The 16,320-nt window shown below is 38.1% G+C and overlaps 1 protein-coding gene and 2 pseudogenes across 1 annotated transcript; 1 reads left to right on the plus strand and 2 right to left on the minus strand.

Annotated features, from left to right (window-relative positions):
- Window positions 1-1,063: 1,063 nt before the first annotated feature.
- Window positions 1,064-13,187, minus strand: LOC104599027 (putative 1-phosphatidylinositol-3-phosphate 5-kinase FAB1C). The gene is made up of 11 exons (XM_010261421.3): window positions 11,229-13,187; window positions 10,271-11,065; window positions 10,005-10,158; window positions 9,570-9,914; window positions 5,014-5,835; window positions 4,588-4,919; window positions 4,388-4,514; window positions 3,949-4,113; window positions 2,168-3,775; window positions 1,820-2,086; window positions 1,064-1,718 (listed from the first exon to the last, which is right to left on the minus strand). The coding sequence occupies exons 1-11, from the start codon at window positions 11,801-11,803 to the stop codon at window positions 1,464-1,466; spliced, it is 5,445 nt and encodes a 1,814-aa protein (XP_010259723.1). The 5' UTR covers window positions 11,804-13,187; the 3' UTR covers window positions 1,064-1,463.
- Window positions 13,188-13,664: 477 nt separating this feature from the next.
- On the minus strand, window positions 13,665-14,494 carry LOC148801056 (calcium-dependent mitochondrial ATP-magnesium/phosphate carrier protein 3 pseudogene; annotated as a pseudogene).
- Window positions 14,495-14,539: 45 nt separating this feature from the next.
- LOC104594494 (flotillin-like protein 1 pseudogene) lies at window positions 14,540-15,618 on the plus strand (annotated as a pseudogene).
- Window positions 15,619-16,320: the final 702 nt, after the last annotated feature.

Raw genomic sequence — 16,320 nt, forward strand, 5'->3', positions numbered from 1 at the left:
AACATCTCCAAATGATGATATCATCATTTCTGACATATCATCGGGAGATGTTCCCAATACATGTGTGGGGCGCCCCTTTATGAGGCGCAGATGTTAACTCGTGTCTGTATGGCAATTAATTAAGGGATGGGATATGTTTAGGAGACCAAGGGGTGCAGTGGGATAATTGAGATATTGTAGGGAACCCACAGGAATCTTACAAATGCAACAATTACACTTCGTCAGTGCAATTGGCAATTTAAAAACATATTACATTTAACAAACTCTGTGAAGTTATATATTGCAATCAATATGAACAAATTGTATTTTTTGCATGCTAAATATACATGAATTCACTTTTACAAATTAATATGTTTACAGCATCCAAAATCAAACAATATATTGTACAAGTAAATTGTAAATCTACTGTAAATTAATATACAAATATTTAAATATAATTACAAACTTATAATATATAATGAAAGCTGAAAGTTGACAAATCAATTCAACTTAATCTGTAAGATATCCATTTCTTACACATTTTTCTATAGCTACTAACATCTATCTTTGTATTATATATATTTTAATTAAATATAATCAAAAGTATGCAAATATAATATAAAATTGTAAGTCACATGTTGATCCATTTGGGCCAGTGGGCACATGTGCAGACTCTCAACAAAAAAGAGGATACATCATACATATAAACCTTTCTGCTTTTCCATATCCATGAACCCCATCTTTTTCCTTTTTCTACTTTCTCTGTAAGCATATTGATTCATTCACTTGGACTGGCTTTATATAAGCCCGTCTCCTTCCCGGAAGACATGTTTCTTAATCAACGCAAAGCAGAAAAACTTAATGACGTAACTAACTAAAATATGTTACCAGCCGGCCATCACATGGGGGGAACATGTCTTTAAAGGCTTTAAAGGCTTTACACAGGCTTTTACGCAGGCAAGCTTTGGAGACTTTTTTTTTCTGAGAAAGATGTGAAAATGGATGGGTGTACAACGAACGGGTGAAACTTCCCCGGGAGAAAGGCGTCGGTTGAGATATTGTGTGCCTTTTACCCAAGATAGAATTTTTGCCAACATGATGATGTGTACAATTTCCATCTGTATGAAAGGTTTGCCTTCAAAAATTCCGCAGTTCCTCCTCCCCCAACTAAAAGAGGCTTCCTTCTGTTTCCTCCACTACACAACATGAACAGATGAAAGAATTGCTTCATTAATTTGTTGGGAATCCTATTTCTCAGGCTTAATTTGCCCTTACAAAAAAAATTGAACATTGACAAAGAAGGTATGTCTCTTCCCCTCCTTTTATACAAGCCTCATGTTGTAGCTACTTTTTGCCCATGTACAAAAGATGGAACTGAGAATATGATAAACGAACCCCTCCCTCCCTCTTTATTTGTTCTGGCTTTTCGGTTTATCTATGAAGATACGGATTGCTATTGAGAAGAAATATTGAATTGAGGCAACTCATGAAGACCACTGATCAGGCACAGTAAGGAAATAGGTAGACATGGCTTTTCTGAATCTTTTCTTGTACTGCTTGGGTGAAATAACGGTTGGGGATGCATTTTTTGGGCCACCAAGGATACCTGATGCCTTAACCCATGTCTCCAAATGCTTGTCCCAGGTATATTGCCTCATGAAGTCAATGATACCTAAAACCAGCTCCTTACGATCATCATCCACACCAACCAGCAATGAATAATCCATTACATCAACCGACTGAAAGTAACAAAACCAAAAATAAGAACGAAGGGAAACACACATAATATCCCATAGTATATGTGTATGCACATAAGAAGAATAGAATTGAAGAAGTTTACCGCTAAAAACGATGTGTCATTCCAGACTGCTCTCTCGAGACTTCGCTTTGCCTTGCTCCCAAGAAATATAGGTTTTGTACGTAGAGTTTCTAAAAGATTCAAATCTAATAATACATTGTTCTTCCCTGTTGTATCTGGATTGTAGCGAGATCGTGCAGAGCCCTTAAGATCATACACCCTTGAAATACTTCTCCTAAAAAAGAGATTCTCCATCACCATTAAATCCATTTTGGTTTCTCTTCCACCTTTCAAATGCTTGATAGAAACCTGATAAACCCATCATCTACGAGTGAGATGACCATTAGTAATATACAAAAACTAAAGATGAACAAAAAAGAAAGACCTAACCTGATAAATACCAACAACTTTTGCAAGGCAAGTTGGACTTCCTGAAGTAAGAGAATCTGTCAAATACTTGAAGTATTCAGGAGAAAATTCCTCAAAAGAGTCCAACTCCGTCTTTGTGACTTGTTTAATAATGAATCTCTCATCTAAAGACTTGGCAAAATACACATTGCTTTTCCCACCCTGTGCACTCCACCTCTTGCAGCGGCTAAGAGAACGTATGAAATTCACTTCACTAGGGCAGCATTTCTTTCTAAGAGCATCAAACTGCTTTGCAAAATAACAGGTCACGGAGAATTTCATTTTGCCAGCAGGAGATGATGAATCATCTTCAAAAGAAACCTTGAAATGAGGAGATCTCTTGGAATCTGAGAAAAGGCTCCCAATTGTTGATGATGAGTCATCAGATCCATAACTTCTGTAGTAGAGATCATCTGAGTCCAGAGAACCCAAGGATTGCCAGACTGAAAAGGCTGAACCTGCTAAATTAGGATATCCTGATAAATTGCTGAATTCATCCTCTTTATTGATGAAGTCATTTGCACCACAGCCTCCTCCATGCTCATCCAATTTGTCAGCAACCCAATCTTCATGGTCTTTGGAACTAAGCACATAGGATATTAAACTGGTGGGTTCATTGTCATAAACAGCAACAACAATGTTATTGTGACCTGTTTGTGGAAGTAGCAATCGAACCCCTTCACCTGCCATGTTAGATGCTGATGTAATGAATGAGGGAGGGGAGCTGAAAATAGAGTTCAATTTCTTCACTTCCCTAGGTGAGACCTGAGAATAGGTTCTCAACATATTTGGAATTGGATCTCTAATCATATTCCTGTAATCTCCAGAGGCATGGAATGATCTAAATGAGGTCAAGCTCAATGAAGTAGGGGACAGTCCTTTGTGAATCTTGTCTTGGACTCGTAATGCAGAATTGAAAGAATATACTCGAACAGGGGACATGAGCCTTGTGCAAGATGGATTGCCCATCTGATTTAACCCAGCTGAACCCATTTGCTGCCCATCTGGTTGGGAAGCTTGAAACTGATTTTTTATTAGTTGATGACCTGTACCAGTCCATGCTAAATCAATCGTATCAGAAAGATTGGATGTAGATGGTAGAACACACTCCACAGGTGTCTTCTGGGATGTAACTTCACCATCTATAAACATCTCATGCTTGTTGCCATGGCCCAAGGCCAGCTCAAGATCTTCAAAACCATCATAATTGACAGCCTTGAAGGAATCAACAAGATGATCTTGGGCAGGCTCGAAATGTTGAGGACTATGCTCTTCTGTCTGTTCTGATTTCAAGGCAGGTCTTTCCCCCAATGGCTTTGAACTATTGTCTTCACGGTTAAGCTTTCCATCCTTGCAAAAGGATTCACTTATCAATTCCACCCGCTTGGCACAAGCTGTAGCATCATGCATATAAGAATCAACTTTGGAAATAGAACTCTTTGCTCTAAGGAGAGAGTCCAAAGAACAAAGGCGCCGGTCCCAAATGTAACAACCAATTAGGAGGTAGCGTCTCAAGCGATTGAGTTCTAAAATGTCCACTGCTGTCTGATCTGGATGCATATTGTCTAGACCATCTGGTTGAAGCAAGCCCTGTTAAAATGCACACAAAACAGATCAAACATTGCAGAACACATGAATATTTGGTTGCAGAATACATAAACATATAACAATCAATTAAGGGTTTAAACTGACGCATGGAAAACAATAGGCTATCTTCAAGATACGAGGAGAGGTAAAAGAATTAACCCCTATAGAGTACTTACATCATATTCATTTCTCTCCTTTTTCAGCAACTCTTTCAGCTCTATAATATGACTATGAAACTCGCTCATGTTTGTCAGTTCATATCCAAAAGATATACCTTTCTGTTCAATGCTGTGTAATACATCAAATATCTCTGCATATAGAAATTCCATTTTGTTCAAGAGCTGCAAAAAGAAGTAAAATAGGTTCAGTATAGAACTTCACAAGAATTTTCCAAAGAATTAATATAGTCATCTGCAGTAGGCCCTGCAAGTATCTAAAATGGCTGAAAACTACAGAAATGACCATGAAATCAAATTTTGAATTCCAATTCAGAAAAAAAAATTGAGAAAACGAGGAAAGAAAAAAAAAGGATAGAAGGAAAAAAAGTAAAGAACAGATGTTCTGTATTTAGAGGCATTCAAAACAACTATGGGAGGAGACGTGTCAATAGCACACCTCTATAGCCTCTTGTCTAACCCACTCTTGTTGAATGTGAGCATTAAATTCCAACACTGAAGGAGGTAAACGAACAGAAAGAATATCAATTGGGGAATATCGGAAAAATGCGACCATGCTCCCAAATCTGCTCAATGAAATAGAATCAATAATCTCAGTCAACAACAAGAAAATGGATGATGAAATACAAAAATACATACCCATAATAACGCAAGCAGTCCCTTTGCAAAGAATGACCACAGCTTGCAACACGATTAGCAGTAGCATGATTTGAAAAGCTAAGCTCTAAAAACTTTCCAAAAGAAAGTCCCCATGCAGCATCTGACATAACCACTCTCCGTGTTGCAGGTGGAACTCCATCTTTATATGCACACTTGAGGCAACGATGCCACATCCAGATCTTCCCATCACACTCTCCAGGTAGCTTCATTGAGGGAAGGCGTCTGACATTTATTGTAAGGCTACCCTGCTGGTGGGTATAGCATAGGACATGAGCTTCTGCAGGTTCCTTACAAGACCGGCAGAGAGACATCTGGCAATATTGAGTGCAACACATTTGAATGTACCAATTTCAAAATTAGAACATCAAAACTAAAATTAAAAAGTTAAATGAACAAAAGATATACCTGATCAAACAAGTCATCACGAAGAAACCTCCCAAGTGGCTTATCAAAGTTGCCATAGAATTTTATGCGCAATAGTTGAGAGCGTTCACAAACAGTTCCTTTCAGAACACATCGGCTTGAAAAGGAAACCAATATACTCTGATGATTTTCAGCAGCTGAGAAAATTTCACCTGTGACTTCAATCCGATCAGCCCCATCATTCTTTGCCAGTTCATGGATTTCCTCAGGTTGCCCATAAGTTCTTAATGTAATCTCACCATCTTGAACTAATGATTCCAGCAATTCATGTTGGGAATGATTTTTAATATCAGAAGGAACCACAGAAGAGTGAACCAGCCCCTCAGGTCGTGACTGAACACATGATTGCATAACCACATGATTACCGCATAGATCACAGTGAGCCTTTCCAACAGTAGAGCCCAGGAAGCAAAGAGATGAGGTAGAAATATCACTAGGATTAAAATGCTCACAAAATGGCTCCTGTTCTGCAAGTTTCAAAGAAAGGCTCACCAGACCATTTTGGCCTGATACATCTGATCTTACATGAGGGGATAATGTCTCTAGCATGCTGCCTGCAGCTCCACATTGATGTTCATCTGTAGGAGTCACAGCTGAAGTAGAGATTACTGAAATAGCATTATCAACACCAATCATCTTTTCTGGTATGGAAATTGCAGATTTCAATGGTATCTTAGGAAGACTTGCACCCTCATCAGCAAGGAAGGATGTCTCTAGGGATAAATGATATGCTGCAAATACTGCATATTGAACAACATGTTTAACCTTCTTTAGTTCGTCATGACATGTACCCTTGAGAAGGACCTACATAGAAAAGTACACCAATTTAATTAAAGAAAACATTAATTCCAGAAAGAATATACTTCATAGCCAGTAGACAAGCAAAGACATCAAGTACAACACCATCACCATCTAAGCTTTGTCCAAACTATGTGAGATTGGCTAAGAAAAAAACACAAACACATCAACAGAAATTACAAATAAAACTTAAATTATTGGCAAACCCCTATCCAGTTCAAGCAGGGGAAAGCGAAACACATCAATAGGATTTATTGGCTTCTGCAATCTCATGGCCTTGGTAAAGATTTTTCATATACACATGCAAAAGTATTGCGCTGCAACAAGGGCTGAGGTTAGCTAAGCAGCTGGGGTTTCAGCAGTTGGAAGTGGAGGAAGACTCAAAAACTTGCTATCTCTTGTCTAAGCAATGATGCTCTGGGAGATTGGAGTTATAGGCAGACACTAAAGGAGACTGATACAATTGCAAAAGAAGAGAGAGATACTTTTAGATGGGTTAGAAGAGAACAGAAAATGGAATGGCAGATTGTTTGGCAAAGAAAGGAGTTAACAAGGAACAACTTTTCTAGGCTGAATTGTAATTAGAATAAAATTGTAAAACCAAAATGGGTGGCTGGAGAATTCCCTAAATCTTTTGTACTCTTTTGCATTTTAATTAATCAATGGAATTTTCTGTTGCTGATAAAAAAAACATGTGCAGAGGTACATAGAAACATACATGTATGCTAGTCTACAGATAGCCTGCAAGTCAAGTAATGGTATTTAGCTTTTGATAAACAAATCCAAGTAACGACAATTATGCATGTGGAAAAAACCTGGCTGGGATTGTTGAACTAGAATTGTATCTCTTACTGAATTTTAACTGGACTTGTATTAAGATAACCAGTTTATCTAAGGTTGAAGACCCCCCCCCAAATAATTTGAGACATGTGGCACTTGAGGATATCAGGTTGGTCTTCCAATGGGATCAGAGTTAAAAAAAAACAAATAGAAGTAGCTTTTGCTTTTATAAAGTGCTGACTGCAAAAGAGGTTTCCAACTCATTAACTAGCAATAGAGGCACGATGGTCAAAATATAAAGGTAGTGTTGCATGTACTCTCCTAAATGGATGTGGCTGTGTCAGATATGCATCAGAGTCCAACACAATGTCATTTTTCAGGTAAAATGTTACTTAGTAACAGAGTAACAGAATAGCTTTTGCTTTTATACAGTGCTAACTGCAAAAGAAATTTCCAACTCATTAACTACCAATGGAGGTATGACAGTCAAGATCTAAAGCCAATGTTGCATGGACTCTCCTAAATGAACATGTCTGTGTCAGACATGCATCAGAGTCCAGCACTCAATGGATTCTTGAGGACACTTCTATTTATCATTTCCTTTTTTATTTCTTAGCTTATTGGCATAAATAAACAGCTAATGTACAAATGAAGCAACATTTTTGCAGGTCTATAATGTTGGCATAGTTTTCAAGGCGCCAAGGCGAGGCTAGGCGACTGGGGGCACCTTGTCGCCTAGTCACCTAGGCGATGGATTTTTTATGTTAAAAACATAGATCCTAGGTACCATAACCATATTTCTTTAATAATTATTCATGATTTTCATAAGAAAGGTATAAATTTCATATTAAAGTATAGAAAATCAACATATTCATGAGAAGAAAAGGAAGAAGGAATATAAAATTCAAAAAATATAGGGGCTGATACCTTATTTTTGTTATAGGAAAAGAAGAAAATAAAAAGTATTGGTAGTAGTAGTAGTAGTAGAAAAAGAAGAAGTAGAGGAAGAAGAATATATGGAAGAGGAAAATGTGCTGATTAGATAAAATTTTTAGTTCTTCCATACTTATTGGTTCAGGTTTTTAAGTTTTTGAGGGTTCAATACAGCATTTAGCAATGTTTGTGTTGATTAAACCCTAATAAATAAGAAAATAATAAAAAGAAATTAGTATATAAACACATAAAATGATTATTTTAGTTTAATAATGTCTATTTTATAATTATAATCTCAAAAAAAGAATAAATAAAAAAGTATTTTATAATAGGAAGTAGAAAACTGCTAGGCGATTAGGCAAGGCAAGAAAGGGTGCCTTGTCGCCTAGGCGTCGCCTTGACAACTATGAATGTTGGGGAGTCCATGCTTAGCTTATTGGCATACATACATATTATTTTAATAGTATAGACTCTTCCATAGATATATTGGTGAGTCCATGCTTTCTCATATTTCCAAGTCAGTCTTGGACGTGCATTGGATTCCAACTCCCATGTCCATATCCATGTAAAACTGTCTACAGGATGTTCTTTTCTAGCTTCTCTACTTCAACTCTTTTTTATGAAAATCATCTGTTACTCAAAAAAGAGATAATTAGAGAAATAGGACAGAAATTGGACAATAAGGATAGTCAAGCTGTAAAGCATTTAGGTCAAGGCCAGGGCAAATGCTTTCAGTAATAGGTGACAGGTCACATCCTTTCTAGGTGAACATAAATAAGTAGCATGTTAATACTAGTGCCCTTTTTATAAATGGTAAATGTTTCATTAAAAAGGAGGGTGAGGTTCCATCAAACACTTAAAAGGAGGTCACCACATTATGACATTCCTAGAGAACTAATCAACTACAAGCATCACTACACTGAGAAATGAGAATTAAATCAAATGCCTTCCCAATCGTGCATATGTTATGTATCTAATAGCAATAACAGCACAAGATCTATTTAAATTCTTCAAAGCATGTCCATGTTTTATACTATCATACACCTCCGCATATAATTCTCAGTAACTAGATTCCCATTAGGAGTGCCATATCTAACAGAAAGCTACCATGACTTGCACCAACCACAGGCTTATGCAAAAAAGGTTGCATTTGTTTATGACATTTTGCACTGCGAAATACGTATTAGAACAAGTCTGGTATTCATGTACAAATCAGCAACATCTCTCATTGAAGAAAATAAAGTGGGCTGCAGTTAGTAGGTTTATGGTATATCATTTTTTAAGAGGTAAAGTAAAATTGATTATGGTAAATCTTGTTATTATTTAAAACTCTATTCGGTATAGATGCAGAAATGTTTAAAATTGTTCAGTTCAATAGGATGTATGAGCACCAGATGTGTTAAACGTTAACAAACAAAAAAGGTAAAAGCGGAAATATGACTGGAAGGGATAGATCAACCCCACATCTTCAAGAATGCACTTTGAGTTCAAAAGGTCAATCAACCTCAAGCGAGGGATAAAGCTGTTCAAAAGAAGTAAAAAAATACTGGGACTCACAGAATAATAATAAGAATAAGAATAAGAAAATACTTGCTATTCCTTAAAACATAGAAAATGACTGCTGCAATAATTTTGCAGATCCTAACTAGAGCTATTACCATAAACTGTTGGCAGAAGCAAAAATGTGCACTTCCATTTATAAATTCTACCCATACTACATCATAACATAGATTAATCACAAATATAAGCTTCCTTTGTAAGATTTGAAAACAAAAAGGAAAAAAAAAAGATTATTGACAGCATGAAGCTAAATTTTATTAGATCCCAGTGACAATGCACTCATGGTCATTAACTGAAGTAGCATAACATTTTCCAAACAAACCAGTCAACTTACATAAAAACAGGTATTATTCAGAAAGATCCATAGATATACATAGCTGACATATGCAATGCAACCTCACAATGAACCTCATATCTTCCAAATGCCATAACAGGAAATGATACATTGGAAGTAAAGTTCAAATTACCGTGCAACCTAAACGCCTTGGACAACCCTCAAAAAACATCAGGGTTTTACTCGATTTCTTGTTGGGATGACTAGAAATATTACATTCTTCAGAAACTCTCTCTAGTCGAAAGATTTCACAGTGTCCCAATCGTGCAGTAGAAAGATTATCAATTGATGGAACAATAGAAGCACCAGTACACCGGGCTATGCGCTCCAATAAGGGCCCCTTTACATTCAACACTAGAGAGATTTCTTTCGCCAACAGATATTCCTGAGCATATGAAGATACAGATTTCTCCACCAGTAAAACATTTGGGCGGTGGGCCTCTATCTTTGAAACAATCATCTTGAGATGATCCATTTCCTATTAAAAACAATAGATCAGCACTTCAGTCATGTAAACCAAGCTTTATTTGTGAAAAATAACAGCAGTCAAAAAGGAAAAAAGAAGAACCTGTTCAAGTAAAGTATTAAAAGATGCCAATTGATTCGGAACTCTTTGGTACTCAAGCGCACCTCCCAAGAGAAGTAATCTAGGATTCTTGTATTGTGATGTCATGCGCTTGTGTTTTATATTTTTTGTACAAACTACTCCCTTAATAAGGGTGCTGCAAAAATTAAAAAAGAAAAGCAATCAAATCCTACCATTTCCATAAGAAAAGGGCCCATAATAAGAATAAGATGAATTCTAGATAAAATTTAGCATATTCCAAGTAATACCTTTCTCTTGGACTTCCTGAGACTATACACTTAACTTTTACATAGTCACCAGGATCCATACTGCCTCCTCTGCTTGTATCCGGTTTCACAAAGGATGCTGCTTGCCATGCAACCGATGTAACTATATCCAACCAGTCATCCACACTACTCTCATTCCCTGCACTGACGCCCTCACCATGAAGAAGCTGTGACACAAGAGCTCTAAAGTGTCCATGTATTACAGCTCTAAGAGGTTCCTTGTATTCCTCTTTTGGTTTCTCCCTGACTGGGAATGTATCACTACTAAAGTTACTAGATGAGAAAAGAATGCCCGACTCTCCAACATCATCTTCCTCATCATCATAGTCAAAGAAATTGCTTTCAGATTCATCCTCGCCATCTTCAGCGGGAGGAGGAAACCATATGAGACCATTGTTTTCAAAATCCAATGTCTGTTGCACTTTCTCACATTGTTCCCGGAATATTGACAAATCTGAGCAATCATCAGTGTTCTCTACATCCTCAGCCTCTGTTCCAGGCCTTCTTACAACAGCCCTAGTTTCTTGGCCGAGGTCAGCCTCATTCTGAGACCTTGGAGTTCCTCCTTGTTCCTGCTGTACAGAGTACCCAGCTCTATTAAGAGTATTTGCAATCCTATAAGGGCTGTCCAAGGGACTAGAACCTACTGACTTCAAACCATAAAATTCATGTCTACCACTAACACTACTAGAATCTATTTCAGAAATATATTGACAGTATTCACTTGATGGACTCAGAAATTGCTTCCTAGAATCCTCGGCATCTTCCTCATCACTCCTACATCCATGATGAAATTATGAATTAAAACTTTCATTAAGGAGCAAGTTATAATTTACAAGGTTAAGAGGATGCAATAAAATAAAAGCTTTTGCAGAAAGAATTGCTTCTCTCTGCATGCAACCAACGTGTGTATTTAATCCAGAAGAGAAGAAACAAGTACCTGCTGGGAGAGCGGCAAAAAGAAACTGGAGATGGCTGGCCCATGATTGAGGCCAAGCTACCACTATCTGCTGTATGGGGAGAAGAACCATGTTCTTGTGCTTCAAGAAAGCGTGTAAGGTGATCATTGAGTAGTTGCTTACTACTGTTAATATTATCAAAATTTCCATTGCTGAAGCAGGAAACCGCACTTCTGCTACTTGGCAGAGGAAATGTAGAAGAAACATCTTTCTCTTCATACTCTCTGCCGACTTCATGCCCAGAATTGGCATGAAAGCAGAACTTGCAGCATTTGACATGCCCACCATCCTCAGTGACACTTCTCCAACCATCTGATACAGAAATAGAAATGCTCATACCATGCATGCATTTCCTACACAATACTCGGCCACAGCTTTGGCAATGGTATTGAAAACTGAACTGTGTGAAGCGTGTTCCACAGCCGCAACACATCCTGCAACTGTTATCAGTCATCCAGAATTCCCTGGAGAAACCAGATAGATCGCTTCTTCCCCACGGGATCCAAGATCTGACCTTCCCTATTAGATCTAGAAGTGAACTATCAGGTATTCCCATAGAGAGAATCCCCTCCCAAATAAAACAATCAGGCTCCCCACAAAACAAAACCCGTTACAGATTCTTCTTCTTCTTCTTCTTCTTCTTTCAAGATGTATAGTTACTTTCTTTTAAAGAAAAAAAAAATTCAATCGAAAGATAAAATTATACAATTTCCAGAAAATCTAGCAATTTCCTCGAAAAATAAAAGAAAGAAAATCCGAAAGTGGGCAAAATCTGTAGAACCCACAATAAAAATGGTGGGTATTTTTAAGGAAATCAGAGACAGACTACACTGAAAAGAGTGTAATGACTGTATGGTATCCAAACAAGTAACATTCGATCGAACCCGCTTCCTTAACCGGAAAAGAGTCCAAACCGATCAGAGGTATTTCACAAAAACTAGTAATAACAAAGACCAATCCCTCCAGCGAATCACAAAAAAGTCTCAAGGGAGGAAAATCCAACACCGAACGGTAAAACACACAAAAACTGATTTTCTATTTACAACAAATTGTAGAAAACGCCACAAGACCTCCTACAGCAACAACACAGTTCCCCAATTAACCCTACCACAAGCTCCCAATAACAACGACGACAACAACAACAACAACAACAGAAACAGCAACGAACACAAATCCTAGACAAAACCCATTAACCAATCCCTGAATCGTCAAGAATGCATCCGAATAACGACTCAAGCATTAGTAGAGTAGAACCTAGTTCTCAAAACTTAAAAAAAAAAAACCTAGATCCCTAAATCAAAAATAATCTCAAATCTACGACAACAGAGTTTCATTTCAGTTTGTCAACAAAAAAATCCAAACTTGAATCCATCAAACCTCAGGAGCCCAGTAGTCAGAAATGCCTGTCTCCTCAGATTCCTCAGAAAAAAAAAAAAAGACCAAGAAAATTATAATATCAAAAACAGTCGAACACATAGAAAAAGAAAGAACTTATCTGAGGTGGGTATCCGCTAAATAACGTGAAGTAAGAGAAGCAACAGAAGAAGTAGAAGAAGAAGAACGGAGAAGGTTCCCTTTCTCTCGGTATCGGCTAGCATCGCAAACTGCACCACCACACTTTGCTTTCCCATTTTTCCCGGCAAAGCTTTCATTTTCCCTTCAATGATTAAAATATTAATATTTGAACAAAAAAAATCCGCCTTCACCCTTTCCCTTCTTTTATATCGATCCTCTCTCTCTATTTCTCTTTCACAAAGAAGGCTACAGTCTGATGTTCAACGTCCCTCTCAGCAATCAGAGTCATCAGCAGTCTTTGAAGTGTTTTGGAGGAATAATAAGGAATAGAGATAGCTAGAGAGAGAAAAAAAGGAAAGAGAGGAAGGTTGGGCTTGGATTTGGTTGGTTTGGTGAGGGGGCAACATCTCACATCTGCTTGCTGCAAAGGGTGGGTGCCGAAAGGGTGGGCCTTTTGTTGATTTTACTTATTTTTTAGGGTAAAATACAAAAACCTCCCATGCGTCAACGATCATCACGGAAAACGTTAAACCGGTAATCAAATCTTTCCAAATACCTATTTTACTCTTTTGCATATTTTTATTAAAATACGCCTTGTCGATATATCGTCGTCTTTCCCCTCCCATCGACCTCTTTACCGTCATCTTGTAACAAAAACCCATGCCATGCACGGGTCCCCACTGGTTATAAATATACAAATTTGCCCCCCTTTTACATCTGATTTCTCTCTTTCTCTCTCTTCTTCTTCTTCTTCTACGTCTCTTACGGTACTCGCCCACAGTCATGTATAAAGTGGCAAGCCCATCGGAGTAGTTAGTGATCATCGGCATCGGGATACGAGACATCAAGCTTGCCAAGAAAGCATAGGTCCTTCCGGGGCAATTTTACACTGTCTTCGACATCTCTCCGGTAAACTACACGTTCGACGTAGAGGCTATGAGCGCAGAAAAGATCCCCTTCGTTCTCCCGGCGGTGTTCACAATCATGGAGAATATATACTTTTTGACATATCTTTCAAGGTCTCATATGCAGCAAGGTCTGTTCCTGCATAAGGAAGGCTTGAGGCCTCTCTTGAATCCATATGTGTTATGTTAAAGCTCTGAGTTTAGGAACTTTTTCACCTTCACAAGCATAAGTCCGCAATCGAGTTTTTACAAGATCCATTGGACAAATAGCTGCTATGCAATTGCACCTGCAATACCACTGGCAACAAGGCGCTCGGAAGTACCAATATAATCCTTTTCTTCCCCTTTAGAATTGACAATCAAACTCTTCAGCATTTCATAAGTATAAAACCTTAAAGCACTTTCAGATGCTACCTTTAGAACTTTTAATCCATTCCCTTGGAAAAATCCCAAAAAACCACATTTCCGCCATATATCCTTTTATGGCAGGCATAATGCAAGATCAAGAGGAATTGTCGCAGTACGGGATGTTGCTCCTGTAACACCTCCTGCTATTAAATATCTGCTTGCATGGGCATGCTTGCTGATGCCTTCTGGAATAACAGCCTGCTCCCCAATATCTACAAGGCATGCATATACGTATACCCTCTCTCCAGGTAATGATAAATATTCTCAATAGTAGCCTCATGGGGATAGAGTAGAAGAAAATCTCTCCATTCTTCAAATGTTATAATTCCATTGTTATCCTTGTCCACATGTTCCACAAAACGGGCTTGTTCTTCATCATCAATTTCAATCCCTGTAGAAAAGAAATTGTCATGGCTTATAGGAAGAAAACAAACTGACTGAAAAAGGAAATACTACACATATAACTGGCAAGTCATAAATGGCTAAAACCAAATTTTCAATCCCATCTCTCTAGCCACATTAAGGAGATTGTTCAACGGATCATCAAGGGTGAGACTCAAGTTCTAGCACTGTCGATGACCATGGAGGAAATCTTCAGAGGAACCAAGGAGTTCAAGCAAAAAGTGTTCGAGAAAGTTCAACTGAAACTCAACCAGTTTGTCCTTCTCATCTACAACGCCAACGTTAAGTAGTTGGTTGACATGCCTGGTCATGAGTACTTCTCGTACCTTGGCCAGAAGGCCCAGATGAAGGCTGCCAACTAGGCTCAAATCGATGTGGCTGAGGCCAAGATGAAAGGTGAGATCGGAGCAAAGCTTCGTGAAGGGCAGACAAGGATCATATCAACCCAAAGGCAAGGAGAAGGGAAGAAGGAAGAGATTAAGGTGAAGACAGATGTGAGGATATATGAGAACCAGAAGGAGGCTGATGTTGCAGAGGCCAACGCGGAGTTGGCGGCAAAGAAAGCGGAGTGGACTCGGCAGGCTCAGATGGCGGAAGTGGAGTCAGCAAAGGTGGTGACCATACGAGAGGCTGAGTTGCAGAGAGAAGTTGAGAGGATGAACGCATTGACCCGCACAGAGAAGTCGAGCTACTGAGTAAGGCCAGTGGTGGAGTATGAAACCCGGGTATGGAGCATTGCCGATCAATCCAATCGTGTCCTTTATGTTTTTTTTTTTTATCTAAATAAATCCAACTGTTCTTGATGAAATTTCTATGATTTCTGAGGAATTAAGTCCAAATATATATCTGTTTGTACTTTTGCAGTATTGTATGAGAAGTAGAAAGAGGCCGAGGTACAGAAAGCAATTGCAGAGGCATTTTTTTTAACGCTCGCCAACAAGTTGCAGACGCAGAACTATATGCGAAGAAGAAAGAGGCTGAGGGAATAATGGTGCTTGCACTGGCGCAAGGCGTTTATTTGCGGACTCTGCTGGAAGCATTTGGAGGCAATTATAGTGCACTGAGAGAGTATATGATGATCAATGGTGGAATGTTCCAACAGATGGAAATCGTCAAAGCGTATTTGGAAAGGGTAAAATAGGTACTTGCAAAGATTTAATCATCGGTTTAACATTTTCCGTTACGATTATTGATGGAAGGGAGGCTTTTGTCAATTTTGTTAAAAAATACCAGAGAGGTTTTTGTTAAAGTGAAACTATAAGAAAGATTTTTATGATTGTAAGAAAGCTCAGGGATGCTTTTATATTTTACCCTATTTTTTATTTCTTTTTCATCAAAACACTCTTGTTGAGGAATTTACTGGCTGGCTGGCGTTTCTGTAGCTTGGATGAATCGGATTACTATGTCTATCACCAAAAACTGTGTCCTCTAACTTTGACCCATCTGCTGTGAGAGGGATGGAGTGGTGGAATGAGAGCCGCCCTCCCACCCTCGACATTGCATCATCACCCTTCCTTGACCCATGACTCATCTCCACGCAAGGACATTTTGTTTTATTTATTTATTTATTTTATTTTTTGTTCGTTCTGAATGTTGATTTGTAATGTTTAATACTATTTATTTAAGGTTTTGATAATTAATTTACTTGTCACTCCCATAAACCATATTCTATAATCCTCTATGCTTCAACCCAAAAAAAAAATCCTGTATGCGTAATTTATTGTCTTTAATGTCTACTTGTTTACAACTTAAGGTCCGTGTGGGAGGGGTGGACATTTGGTTTATTTAGTTAAAAATTGAACCAAAAGCTGAAATATCTTAAAATTGAAAAAATCAACTCAAA

Source organism: Nelumbo nucifera, chromosome 3 (assembly GCF_055504915.1).
Source record: "Nelumbo nucifera cultivar China Antique chromosome 3, China Antique-T2T, whole genome shotgun sequence".
Taxonomy (NCBI): Eukaryota; Viridiplantae; Streptophyta; class Magnoliopsida; order Proteales; family Nelumbonaceae; genus Nelumbo; species Nelumbo nucifera.

What these genes read in the sequence shown, in the direction of transcription:
- LOC104599027 (XM_010261421.3), bottom strand. Translation starts at nt 11,803, where the DNA reads ATGGGAATACCTGATAGTTCACTTCTAGATCTAATAGGGAAGGTCAGA. An exon ending in GACTGCTTGCGTTATTATGG is followed by an intron (nt 4,515 to 4,587) that starts GTATGTATTTTT and finishes TTCATTGAGCAG; the next exon opens with ATTTGGGAGCATGGTCGCAT. An exon ending in AGGAGAGAAATGAATATGAT is followed by an intron (nt 3,776 to 3,948) that starts GTAAGTACTCTA and finishes GCATTTTAACAG; the next exon opens with GGCTTGCTTCAACCAGATGG.